The 12738-nt window shown below is 40.0% G+C and overlaps 1 protein-coding gene across 3 annotated transcripts in view; it reads left to right on the plus strand.

Moving 5' to 3' along the window:
* The window catches only part of LOC147312459 (3',5'-cyclic-AMP phosphodiesterase 7B-like), a 29803-nt gene extending 17432 nt beyond the window's left edge, over window positions 1-12371 (plus strand). For all 3 annotated transcript variants that reach the window (XM_086263830.1, XM_086263829.1, XM_086263828.1), the window contains 10 exons: window positions 3223-3386; window positions 3480-3543; window positions 3764-3859; window positions 5009-5109; window positions 6280-6411; window positions 6510-6601; window positions 7034-7172; window positions 7305-7407; window positions 7855-7935; window positions 8972-12371. In XM_086263830.1, coding sequence (XP_086119956.1) covers window positions 3223-3386; window positions 3480-3543; window positions 3764-3859; window positions 5009-5109; window positions 6280-6411; window positions 6510-6601; window positions 7034-7172; window positions 7305-7407; window positions 7855-7935; window positions 8972-9183 — 1184 coding nt within the window. In that variant the 3' untranslated portion in view covers window positions 9184-12371. The remainder of the gene's footprint in view (window positions 1-3222; window positions 3387-3479; window positions 3544-3763; window positions 3860-5008; window positions 5110-6279; window positions 6412-6509; window positions 6602-7033; window positions 7173-7304; window positions 7408-7854; window positions 7936-8971) is intronic.
* Window positions 12372-12738: the final 367 nt, after the last annotated feature.

A 12738-nucleotide genomic window follows, 5' to 3' on the forward strand; every position in this document is an offset into this window, starting at 1 on the left:
ATTTGCTTACCCCTTACCCTGACCCTGAACCGGGCCCACAGCAGCGATATAATCTGGCTAATTGCAGGACAAGAGCCAGAATTGAAATGACTATCGGAATGCTTAAGGCCCGGTTCCAGTGCCTGCAAAGACTCAGGGTCACCCCAGAAAGGGCATGTGACATTATTGTGGCATGTGTGATTCTTCACAACATTGCCACAATTAGAGGAGAACACTGTCCTTCTGAACCAAACATCAGCAGTGATTCAAACCATGAACATCCTGACCCTCCCACGGACATACAAGATGGAAGAGCAGTCAGAGACACCATATGTCACAATCATTTCCTTTGACCCATCACCTCAACATGTTGAAAGAAGAATAAACAGATTTTTTGTTCAACTGGCTTTATTGGTCGCCTGTGTTTCCTGTACACAAAGTATTAAAAGATGTAAACCTCATAAAGTGTCTCTGTTGCTTCCTCCTCTGTAACAGCTGTCAATGTTTCTTCATTATTTTCCTGTAGTAAAGAAGTTAACAACATTGCTGTTCTACTGTAAACTCATATAATCTGTGGAGTATTACTCACAACTGCATGTTGGTCTGGCTCAACAGGAGGCTGCACCAGATGCAGTACACCATCACCATCAACTGATAGAATATGAGGTTTATACAGGTCACTTATAACTTACAAGGGACCAAATGGCAATTAACAAACATACCAATCACCTTACACTTCATTGTCATTATGCTCTCAAAGACAACCAAGACTGAGGGAAGGCAAAATCAGTAGGAAAATAACTTCACTACAAAATAATCCATTATGGTAAAGAGTTTATCAAATGAATGAGTAGCACTGCAAAGGTGACTGTGAAGAAAGGATGTATGCACATCATGTATTATTTTGAATTTACCCCCTATGTAGGCACTTGTGTCTTGCGGGGTTATTGACTCAGAGGATGTCCCCGCAGAGATGCCTTCGGCCACAGGGCGCCCACTGTTTTGGCTGAGGGCCAACTGCTCAGCCTCTGTGAGTGGTGGTGGTGGAGGACCCCCACCTGTTTTTCGGGCCTCCGCTTTTTTTCTGTTGGCTATAACGGGCCACATTTGAGCATACAGAGTAAGCAAATATGTACTTGTAATGTGCTCAGATAATTTCAATAAGTGCTTACAGAAAGAAAATTAATGTAGCCTCTAACTGCAATTGATTTACATCGGACAAACAGACCAAGCACTATGGCTCATAATACAATTACACCTCACCTGTTTGGACTATATTTTTATATTTCATTTTTACTTGCTGCCAGGCACGTTTGGGGCCTGTTGGGTTGCACCTGCGCTCACATCACATCACAAAATAAAATGTATAAAATAACAAATAAAATAACATATGATAAAATAACGTGTTAAATGGGTGGAAATCCCTCGATCAATGTTTATATTAACACTCACGCATTGACTCTGTCGGCTATGTTTTGCCATGCATGCTCCCTTTGTTTTGCAGCTGAGGCTGTGTTACTTTTTTTCTGAGAAATTTGCATGTTATCGGCATATGCTGCCATCAGAATTTCGGCCTCAAGCGCTGTGAAATACATTGACCGCGCCTTCTTTCCCTCCGTCTCCATGGTGACTCGCTTAATCTGTGCTCCGCTTATCAGGGCTTTATGTATCCTCGTCCGCGCGCTTCACTTGGGGTTAAAGCAACTCCGCGTTGATTGAACTAATTGTTATCAGCCTTTCTGAAACCGAATATTCCGAGTTGGACAGTTCGGGGTTACTCAACCCTGCGTATCATTTTTAACTCTGAGTTTTCTAAACCGGCTTCCTGAAACAGGGCCCAGAGGTGTGTTCATGACTTGGTTAGATGTTGTAAAGTTGTTTTTCTGAACCATGTAAATGATTGTATCGTCATCCACTTTAACTGTCTTCTGTGGTCTTTCAGGTCTTCGAGTGTTACTTAACTGGTATTCCTTCGTTTTAAGAATGTACCAGATTGTAGATTTAGCCACTCCTAAAGTTTTTGCTCCTTCTGTGATAAGTTTGTTTTATCAGCCTAATGTTGGCTCTCTCACTTACCCTGATCTCTTTGAATCATCTCCAGATATTGTCTGTATCATTTGGGAACAGGCCTCATCTGTCCATGAAACTGCTTGTCAGTCAATTGTTATGTATTATTGTAGGGTCTACCTTACAATATAAAGCACCTTGAGGCGACTGTTGTTGTGATTTGGTGCTGTATAAATAAAATTGAATTGAATTGAATTGAATTATTTTTGACCCCTCTTTAACTGTGTTAAAGAGTGGCTGTAAGTCATAAACAATTAATGCACAATTTTTTTTAACCCCCTTATCTTAAAGTAGAAAGTCTGCACTTTAATCACATCTATTTTTTCTTTCTTTGATTTAAAATCCACTGATGTTGTTCACAGAGGCCAAGCAGTCTCTTTGTTCAAAACAGTTACCTAACTGTACATCAGTGTGAAGCAGTGTTAGTCGTGTCAACCTAAGAAAGTGCTCAAATTTCTTAGTTTTTTTTTCTTGTTACATAACAATTACAAAATACTATCCTTGTAAACCACAAAGGCCTTCTAGAAAAGACTGTCTGACATTCCCCCCTCCCTTTTTTTTTGGCTTTTTACTAAGCTGTTTATTTCAGCTATAAATACATTTAATGACTAACAACACATGGTAAAAACAAACAAACAGTTTTTATGAGTGCTTCTGATTTTAACATATATATATTTCTCTTGTTTTACTGGCATCAGGTTGGATGTGATAGGCTACTACTACCAGATGGTGGCAGCAATGTGCCTGTAAGCAGTTTACTGAGCATGATGAAACAATAACAAGAAGAAAAAAAACAAAGCAGTAAAACATGTGTGCCACTGTGAAATTAGATGCTACTGTATAAACAGGAGAAACATGCAAAGCCAGAGACAACCACAGCTTTCATGAAGGAGGTTCAGTGCAAACTCATATCACAAGTCTACCACAACTATGCACAGTCATTTGAGCAGGGGTGGAAGAGGGGATTTTCAAAGAGTAGGCAAATACCTCCTGGTGAATAAATTATTTTTGAAATTCCCACCCTTTGTAATGATGGGGTTTTACCTAAAATATTTCTCTTCTTGGTTTCTGTGACAGAACAACATACCATTTAAATCCTGTAGGTCACCCATTTGTGTAGAAAACGTGTTTCAGCTATTCACACAACATGCATTTTCTTTCTTTTTGTAATTTAAGCCAGTGCCCAACAGGGGGAGGTAGAGACCGTCACCAGGAGAAAGGTGAAGCGTCTCCTGAGCTTCCAGAGATACTGCCACGCCTCTAGGTTGCTGAGGGGGTTAGTTCCTCACACCCCCAGGTCCTTACACTTGCTTGATGATGACTACCTGGGACAAGCTGCTGTGAGAAAACACACAGACATATTCATATGCAGTCAAAGCCATACACATATTCCCAACAGATAAAGTCTGACAATTTTCTTTCTTTCTTTCTAGCACATGCTATCAAAAGTAGGCACATGGAACTTTGACATTTTCCTCTTCGATCGTCTTACAAACGGTGAGGTGATTTATTATTAAATTGGTTATTTTCATAAACTTTTTTGACCCCCACCTACAGGATACAATCCACCATCACTCTATGCATGCTTCCAGCACAAACACTGTATAAAGTTATTCCATATGAAATGTAAAACGTGATTTATTTATTTTTTTAACTTGGTGGACTTACTGATCTGAGTTATATGAATTCTTTTGAATGTCAATGTTGTGTGCTTTAGGTAACAGCCTGGTGACGCTGATGTGCCATCTCTTCAATGTCTACGATCTCATTCACCACTTTCAGCTGGATATGGTCAAACTTAACAGGTTTCTTGGTAAGCTGCAATAAAGTGTTCATAGTTTTTTTAAGCTTCCGACTTAAGGAATTCTTTCTCAGCTTTAAAACACTGCTGTCCTTACACATAATTATTTCTCCTGCCTCCATAGAAACATTACTTACTATGAAGTGCGCCTGCACTGTTATTTTGGCGGGACTGAAAGCTGAGAAGGAAAACTCCCAATTGCTTTTTACTCAACCAGTAAATCATTACAAAAGAGACTCTGAGCACTAACAACAAATCTGGGCAAAGTGATAGTCCGCACATTCCTGTAGTAAGTGAATATTAACCCAGTAACCATAGCAAGCTAAATGGTACCTCATAGACACTGCAGAGTAACAATGAGCTACGTGTTGTTATGGCAACAGAGCACACAGTCAACATCGTTTTGTAATTTCACACAGCAGAGGAAAGAAACACAATCTATGGGTTCAAGTATAAATGAATTTTTGCACGATGGAAATGACATTGAATGCCCCGCCAAAATACTATCTGTCTACCTATCACCTGCCAGCTTCCTAGTACTGTGCAAGTCAGTGTGATGTCTGATTGTGCTGGGTGTAATGTAAAGATAATGCAGGAAGTAGTGTGGTAAAATCACAACAAACAAGTATTTATTATTTTCTGTAGTGAGATTATGTCTTAAACTGATCATATCCAGTGCCAGCTGACCCGATTCAGACATTGTCTGGACTTTGTGTGCGTAAACTGATCGCAGTAAAGACATTTCAAGTCATCAGAATTTTATAAAACTAATTAGCCATTTATAGGACTTGTTAAGGAGTAAACACATCACCCGCTGTGTTCACTCCTTCTGAATCAAACTCTGGTTCTTTTTCTATCGCGGTGCAGTTTGCTTGTGCAGGTGTGAATGTGGTTATCACACCATGGTGTGACTATGATCCAAGCTATGAGGATTCAGCTCCCACATACCAAGAGACCATTAATAATTGACATATGAAACTATCTAGCACATATATTTGTTTCGCAGGCCGGACGTGACACCCTTGGACCAGGGTAAACAAACTGTTGGTGTGAAAACACCCTTAAAATCAAATGGAGATTGAAACAGTCAAAACAGTAGTGCAGGTCAGTGGTGTGAAAGTCGTGTTTCACAGGGTTTGGCCTTGTGTTTTTCCTTGCTAGGCATGGTGCAGGAGGACTACCACTCCCAAAATCCCTATCACAATGCTGTTCATGCTGCTGATGTTACTCAAGCCATGTACTGCTACCTAAGGGAGCCCAAGGTAATGAATAATACTGTATTCACACACACGCGCTCTGCCTCTCTCTATCTGTCATACTCACACTGTAAGACCTCACCAGGCTAAGCTTCTCCTTGACATATTCTATTAGCTTTGTTCCCTCTGGGATAATTCCCGCTCACTTAGACTCAACGACACATCAATCCATAGCTCTGAGAACTCTCCAAAGCCCTCTGACCAGATTAAGCTTCTCTGCATCTTTCCCTTTTTTCAGTAATTGCTTTTGTGTCCTCTTTTGCTCTGTGAAGTGCTTTGTGATGCTTCTATTTCGGTAAAAGCCCTGAATGAAATTCAGTCAGCACACGCACCAGTGTGTCATAGACAACAAACATTCCTTTATAAGAACAGGCCTGGAGGTCAATATTCTATGATTACATGCTATGGCACACATCTAGGCTTTAACTGCAAGTACTTTAAATGGCATGATACACAATTTGTTTTCTCCAGCAGGTAATATTTGTAGGCTGTGCTATGAAAGTTAGAGGTGCTTTATACCACATTCAGATCTACTGAATGAGTAAAGCACAAGAATCACAGACCAAAACGCTCACATTATGTAGACGCACACACACATATTTTATCTACAGTCTGAGAAGCTGTTTTTAAAAGTGCTACAGTCATCAGCCCACATAAAATATTTAAAAAACAAACATATTACGGTGTGCCCCCACAATGCCAACAAGTGCATTTTCTTTCTTGCCTTCTCTTTTGAATGATTCTAGTAGAGTGAATTTATAAAATACATATTTTAGCCTGGTTTTCTGAAAATTGGTGTCACTTTGGCATGCAGACTGGAGCAGCCAGAGATCAAACTACCGAGCTTCCAATTAGTGGATGATCTGCCCTACCTCCTAAACTACAGCTGGTGTAGCCAGTAGCTACTTAAACACGCAGATACTGTTTGTTTTTGGTTTTTTATGCCACTGCATGAATGTTTAAAATCTCATACACAGCCTCTTTTGTAAGTACCAACTGTAAAAACAGACCCAAGAAGTGGCAGTAATAAGAAAACTGGGCACTTGTCAGACTTAGTATTATTCTCCAAAGAACACGTGTCTTTTCACAATCAAGCAAACAAGCTTTCTTTAAAATTTCTTTAAAATGAGTCCAAGTCTTCCTCCTGTGTAAAGAACAAACATTGCTGTGTTGTAGCTGGCAGAGCATCTGAGTCCTCTGGACATATTCCTGGGTCTGATGGCAGCAGCTGCCCATGACGTGGACCATCCTGGAGTCAACCAGCCCTTCCTCATCAAGACCAGACACCACCTGGCATCCCTCTACCAGGTACACACCAGTTTGCAGATGGATGTCAGCGTGTGGATGAAGGGCCTTGTGTCTCGGCCTGTTTGAAACACAGTTTGGTTTTTATTTGTCCTGTCTAGAACACATCTGTGCTGGAGAGTCACCACTGGAGATCTACTGTGGGCATGCTGCGAGAGTCGGGACTGCTGTCCCACCTGCCTGCTGACATGTCGTAAGAACACACAAACACGAATACAGCATAGCAGGCTGATTTGGATATTTGAAAGTGTTACTGTAAAATTTCATTTGTTTAAATGGACAATATGCTGGCTTAAGCTTTAACTTGCACAATATAATGGCTCTAAAATGTAAATCCATCTGTGTTTGGACTGAGAGCCTCACGTCCACTATGTAAGTCTTTTGGAGGGAAGTATTCTAGTACTACTTTATACAATTAAAGCATTTTTGCTACTCTTGTTTCTTTGCACCATGAGTCTTTGAGCCTTCACAAGAAGGTCAGAGGTCAGTCTCGGTATGTGAGCGCCAACCAAGGAGCTCTCCATGTAGGACGTTATTGTAAAAACAGTTGTTGCTCGGTTACAGGTGGAGTTGAAAGTTTATGTTTTGCTGTTTCATCTTGGTGACGCTTCCCTCTTTTCTGCAGGCGAGACATTGAACAGCGGTTGGGCTCTCTCATCCTGGCTACAGACATAAACAGACAAAATGAGTTCCTAATGACCTTCAGAGAACATCTGGACAACCAGGACCTGGATCTTCAGCTGGCTTCACACAGACACTTTATACTGCAGGTATAGTGCACCGTCTCCATTTCTCACAGCAATTCTTCCTGTGACTTCAGCTTCATTATAAGCTGAATTTGAATGAAAACCTTCTCTACATTTACCGTATATGTGCATTTCTTTCAATCTGCAAACCTGCAGATTGCGCTCAAGTGTGCAGATATCTGTAATCCATGTCGGGTTTGGGAGCTAAGCAGGCAGTGGAGCGAGCGGGTGTGTGAGGAATTCTACAGACAGGGTGAGAGGATGTCTTATCTCAATTTATGTCAAGGTTTTCTCAAATGATCAGTGACATGATCAGTTCATACTTTTACTAATATTCAGTGTTAAAACCAAATGTGCATTTCTTCAAAATACCATTTCATTGTTTAATAACAGCAATACTCTTTCTGTCTTGCAAAGCAATTAAAAAATTCAAGCAAAACTCAGTATTGATGTAAAAAAGAAAAAGAAATAGGACATCTCTAAATGTGAGATCAATTAAATGTGTGTTGTTTTATCATAAATGTATTCAATTTAGCCACCACTACCTACTAGTTATGCAGAGATGTCATTTTTGCAAATAAAGACATCACTGTGTTTGAAGTCTATACACAGTATTTTGTTTTTTAACAGAGATTAACATCTGTATCTCTCTTCATTATGTCTTATATCTGTTTTCTGAGTTCTGGCATTTAACCTGCAGGTGACCTGGAGAAGAAGTTTGACCTAGAGATCAGTCCTCTCTGCAACCAACAGTCTGACTCTGTCCCAGCCATTCAGATAGGTGAGTACTAGAGTGCACTTACAGACACACAACTGCACTTCATAGGGGCTCTCTGTGTACAATAAAAAGAAAGCACAACCCCTTTAATTCTAAGGTTTTATATATCAGGAGTTAATACAGTTTATCTGATCAACTACAAAACATCAAATATTTCACTGTGTCATTAATTGTTAAACAAAAACTAAGCCAAAAAGGAAGAAGCGGTTTGCAAAGGGCTAAGTATATCTTTACTGCTTCCACAGAAAACTGCTAAAAAAAACCCCAAGAGCTACATCTCAGACTCTATAGGCCTCAGTTAGCATGTGAGATGTTAAAGTTCATGACAGTTCAGTCAGAAAAAGACTAAACAAGTTTGGCTTGTTTGGAAGGGTTGCCAGGAGAAAATGAAACACAGCACACTCATATCAGCAAGGAGGTGGAGGGGTGATGATTTGGGCTTGTTTTTCCAGCCAAAGGACTCGGGCACCTTGGAGTCACTGAAACAACGATGAGCTCCTCTGTATACCAATTCTATAGTCAGCTAAAGCTGGGCTAAAACTGAATCGTGCAACTTTTCAGTGATCCCCAGCTCAGCAGCAAATCTACAACAGAATGGCTGAAAAAGAAACAAATTAAGATGTTACCCAGTAAAAGTCCAGACCTGTGGCAGGACCTTAATAAATGAATGGCGACAAACCTTAATAGCCAAAAGCACTATTGTAAAGAAGAGCGAGCCAAAATTCCCCCACGGTGATGTGGCAGACTGATAAAGTCACACAGAAAAAAAATTATTGTTGTTCTATAAGATACTGAATCACCCTGCGTTTGCATTTTGGCTTAGCTTTGTTAAATCAATAATGACGGTGTAATATGTCATGGTTTTTTTTCGTCTCAGGTTGTATTTACCTACATTTAAGACCTGGTGATGGCTAGATTTTTCTTTTATTGTGTACTAATACGGAAATACTTAGAATCAAAAGGGAGCGCGCTTTCTTTTCGCCCTGTTCGCGAATGCCGTACCGTGTGTACCTAACAGAAGATGTCTGTGTGTTTTAAGGTTTTATTTCCTACATTGTGGAGCCCTTGTTTGAGGAGTGGCACCGCTTCACTGAGCCCAGCCTGCTCAGCCAAACAATGCTAGATCACCTGCACAAGAACAAAGCTAACTGGAGCAGCTTACGATGTGCTCACACACCTTCAGATGTGCAAGGCCACTCCCAAGCTGAGGAGCCTGAAGGAGAAGTTGGAGAGGGAGCAGACATCCCTTAATCTCCCTCCTCTTTCACGGGGTGTTTCATCTTCCTTTATAAATGGAGGAAAGGAGTGTTTTCAACTCCCCTGTTGTGTCCTCCAGGGTGTTTGCTCCCACAGCCTTTTGTCCACGGCTCTGAAAGTGGGAGCACTGGGTTGGGTTGGATACGTGAGAAATGGGTCCCTCTGCAGGAGCAAAGGATTGTAGCGCTGCAGGAATGATGAAAATGGAGGGAGATTTTCACAGTTACGCAGTCAGGATGGATGATCTTAGTAAATTAATGCAAATTTTGACAAAGTCATGCCTTGCTTAATAACCTGTTGATAATATTTGCTTCAAATTAACTGAGGAAAGTGGGAACAGAATGAAAAGTCTGGCAGAAGAGGATGAGTGAAGACAAATGTTAGTGTGTGATTGTGCAATGCTACTGGGAGAGTTTTTTAAAAAGCCAAAATTATATACAAATCAGCTGGACGGTGGTGGAATCATGATGTAAAATAGATGAAAAAATAGGTGGAATATATAAATATATCAAATATACTATGCTTTTTAAACATTTAGACAGTATATATTAAGCTCTTTACTTTTTCCTCATTTTGTACTGCTTGAACTCCTGTTGGATGCTTTTTCAATCAAGTGTCTCACTTGTCTACTTTTCACTGAAGTGCGTTTTTAACTAAAAGCACTAAGTTGGTATGTCAAGGTACAGTAAACTGTAACATGTATTCTGTTTTAACCTGAAAGAGTGACCCAGATAATAAATACCCTTTCTGACTTATACGCACACACACACATACACAAAAGTGTCATCAGCCGCTAGATGCTGAACACTGACCGTCAGGTGGATGCTTGTTTTTGTGACTCGAGCTCGCTCGCCGAACGCAAACGAGAGCCATTTTTAACAAAAAACAACCAGTTTGTCTTCATGCAATGTTACGCTGTGTAAATACTGTGATATACAACCTCAGCACTTCACATGCCAAAATCTCAGCAATGTGTTCATCTACTTACAGGGTACGGTCACTCTTTGTAACAACTTTATAGGTGCATTTATTTCTAACCTCACTTTATAAGCTCATATACAACAAAGCCTTAACAGCAACTTGGTCTGTCTGTGAAGCATATTGTGTAAGGAGTTTTGTTTTTTGGAGAAGCTTTTTTACAGTGTATGCCTGTTTTTCTTCAGCCATACCAGCATATACTGAAACACACGCACAGTGCTGTAGCAGCTTGTTTCCTGATTGATCTTTCACCCGCTATCGGGGTCAGATTAGGTCGTACAACGGATAAACAAGGCCAAGGTGCCCATATACCGTTATGACACATCATCTCACTGCTTTGTTACCTCTCTCAGACTTTTGTACTTGGTACAGTATCCTGTCTTAGTGTATGCCATGAAGAGACTTGGGCCAATTAGTAACTGCAAATACCTCTTAATTCATATTTATTCTGCAGTGTTACAGAGAAGTATATGCCATACTTACTAAAAATCTATATGGTTTAAATGGTGTTTATAATATGTATTATGTCAATGGTGAGAGTCATCCATAGAAATTAAAATGTGTGTAAATACTGGTTGGTCCAATTACCAAACACACTGCTGTTAAACAGTCTATTTTTTAGCACTCTGCTCTGGTTCTATACAGTTTGGGTTGTCACATGTATGCAGTGTTTACAGATGCCCGGGTTTTCCTGAGCTACAAAGGAGCTTTACGATTCCACCGACCCAGCCGACACGCAGTATATTCTGTACACAATGGTTCTACAGCAGAATTAAAGCTCCAGTAATGACATGTTCACAGAAAGTGTAAGATTAATGACGTTTCTATGATGTCTTTTTTTTTCTAAAGCTGCGCTAGCTGTGTTTTAATGTGCAATAAAGTTAAAAGTCACTGGCCGAGTTGTATGAAAAAGGCCGTATTCATATCTGTAGCTCTGGTTATTAATGGGTAAATTATTAACGTGTCTTCACTGTAGCACTCTGTTGGCTTTGCTCAGACTCGCACTGTTGTTTGGCGTGCGCTCCTATGTCACTGTTATCACCTGTGAAAAGGTTTCATTACTGCATTGGCGCACACTGGCCTGTTTGATTGCATGTAGTGACAGCAGAGAAAGTTTACCGACTAATTCAGCCTCGTTTTCATTTGTGAGTTCTGCTCCCTTTGCCGAGAGCAAATCTGTTTTGTTTTTTACCATTAATACCGAGTGAAAAAACATATAAATATGCTACCTGAACAGTATTGAATTCTGAAGTCACACGTTACTGCCATACTGTAGACCCAGTCCAGACAGAAGGCCTCAGACTGCCTTGTATTCAAATACCTCTCAGAATTAGCACTGATACAGGGTAACTGAGCCATACTGACTTTACTTACTATTATATGTACTGTATGTCTATATGCCAGAGTAATTATAGTATCGACATTACCATAAATATATCTCACGAAAAAGAAGTCTGTGAATTTATATTTTGATTCTCTAAAATAACAGTCGCACCCAGCTGTTTTTTATACCTTATACATAGCATATACTCGTAGAACAACATGTTACAGAATCCTCTGATTTACGTCCTCTGAGGGTATTCTGCAATCAGCAATAACCGACTAACTGTTTGCAAATAACAAAGAAATTTAATGCCGCAACAGATTTTAATCTCACCAATAATCAAATGTCCTTCATTGTGTATAGTGCAGTAACTTAATGATTTCTAGAGAAAGTGAACGCAGTGCTTAAGACTTCAATATATAAGCTCCATTTTCAGTTTTTCTAGTACTCCTCATACTTTAGCTTAAAGTTCCCGGTCAGTTTCTGACTGTGAAATCTGGATCTTTTCCTATTGCATGCTCTTCATCTGCAAAAGGAGTCTTCTCAGTTTTAATTGTTCATATTTCTGTGTGCTACCTTATGGACTATTATTATTACTACAGTGCATAATTATTAGCACAGCAGCTGAATTAAACAGAATATTTTTTGAATGAAACCTTTCACATAAAGCTCTCGATATCCTGTATCACTAATAGAGGGAACTGGAAATTAAAGAGCTGTTTGCACTATGTCTGTCATGCAGTCTAAACAAGAAAAGAGTCTCTATATGGAAAGGTGGGGTGTCTGACGGGTCCTCTGACTGCTCGACTGTACATTTGTGTTCTGACAACCACCCTCTGAGCACTGTGAACAATATAATAAAAGATTTTCAATAACCATACGAGGTCTCAGTTTTTTTGTATCTGTATTTGTGCTCTAAAAAGAAAGAAAACGGGAGGACTAAATGGGAGTTTTAGCAGCTGTAATAAGTACAATTGACCACTAGGTGGTGACAAATCAATTTCACTGGCTTTGATGCCATGCCATTAGTCTTCAATGACACGAGGGCACCTTTGTCTGCTGTTTTGTTTACAGTATGACTACAGTTGTTAACCAGGCAACCAACATGATGATTTATGGGATGTAGGTATGGCTCGGGGTTATGAGCTCTTATGTAAAGCATAAATAAATAGAAGAAGAAAGATGGGGCAGAATCAAGCAGCATGGAGTCGTGTTTATTGCAGTTGCAGGGCAAAGACAGAAGATGA

This window comes from Aulonocara sp. 'chitande type north' Nkhata Bay, linkage group LG15 (genome assembly GCF_057382095.1).
Source record: "Aulonocara sp. 'chitande type north' Nkhata Bay isolate Kocher_YH1m ecotype deep benthic linkage group LG15, A_spYH_male_GT1.1, whole genome shotgun sequence".
Lineage (NCBI taxonomy): Eukaryota > Metazoa > Chordata > Actinopteri > Cichliformes > Cichlidae > Aulonocara > Aulonocara sp. 'chitande type north' Nkhata Bay.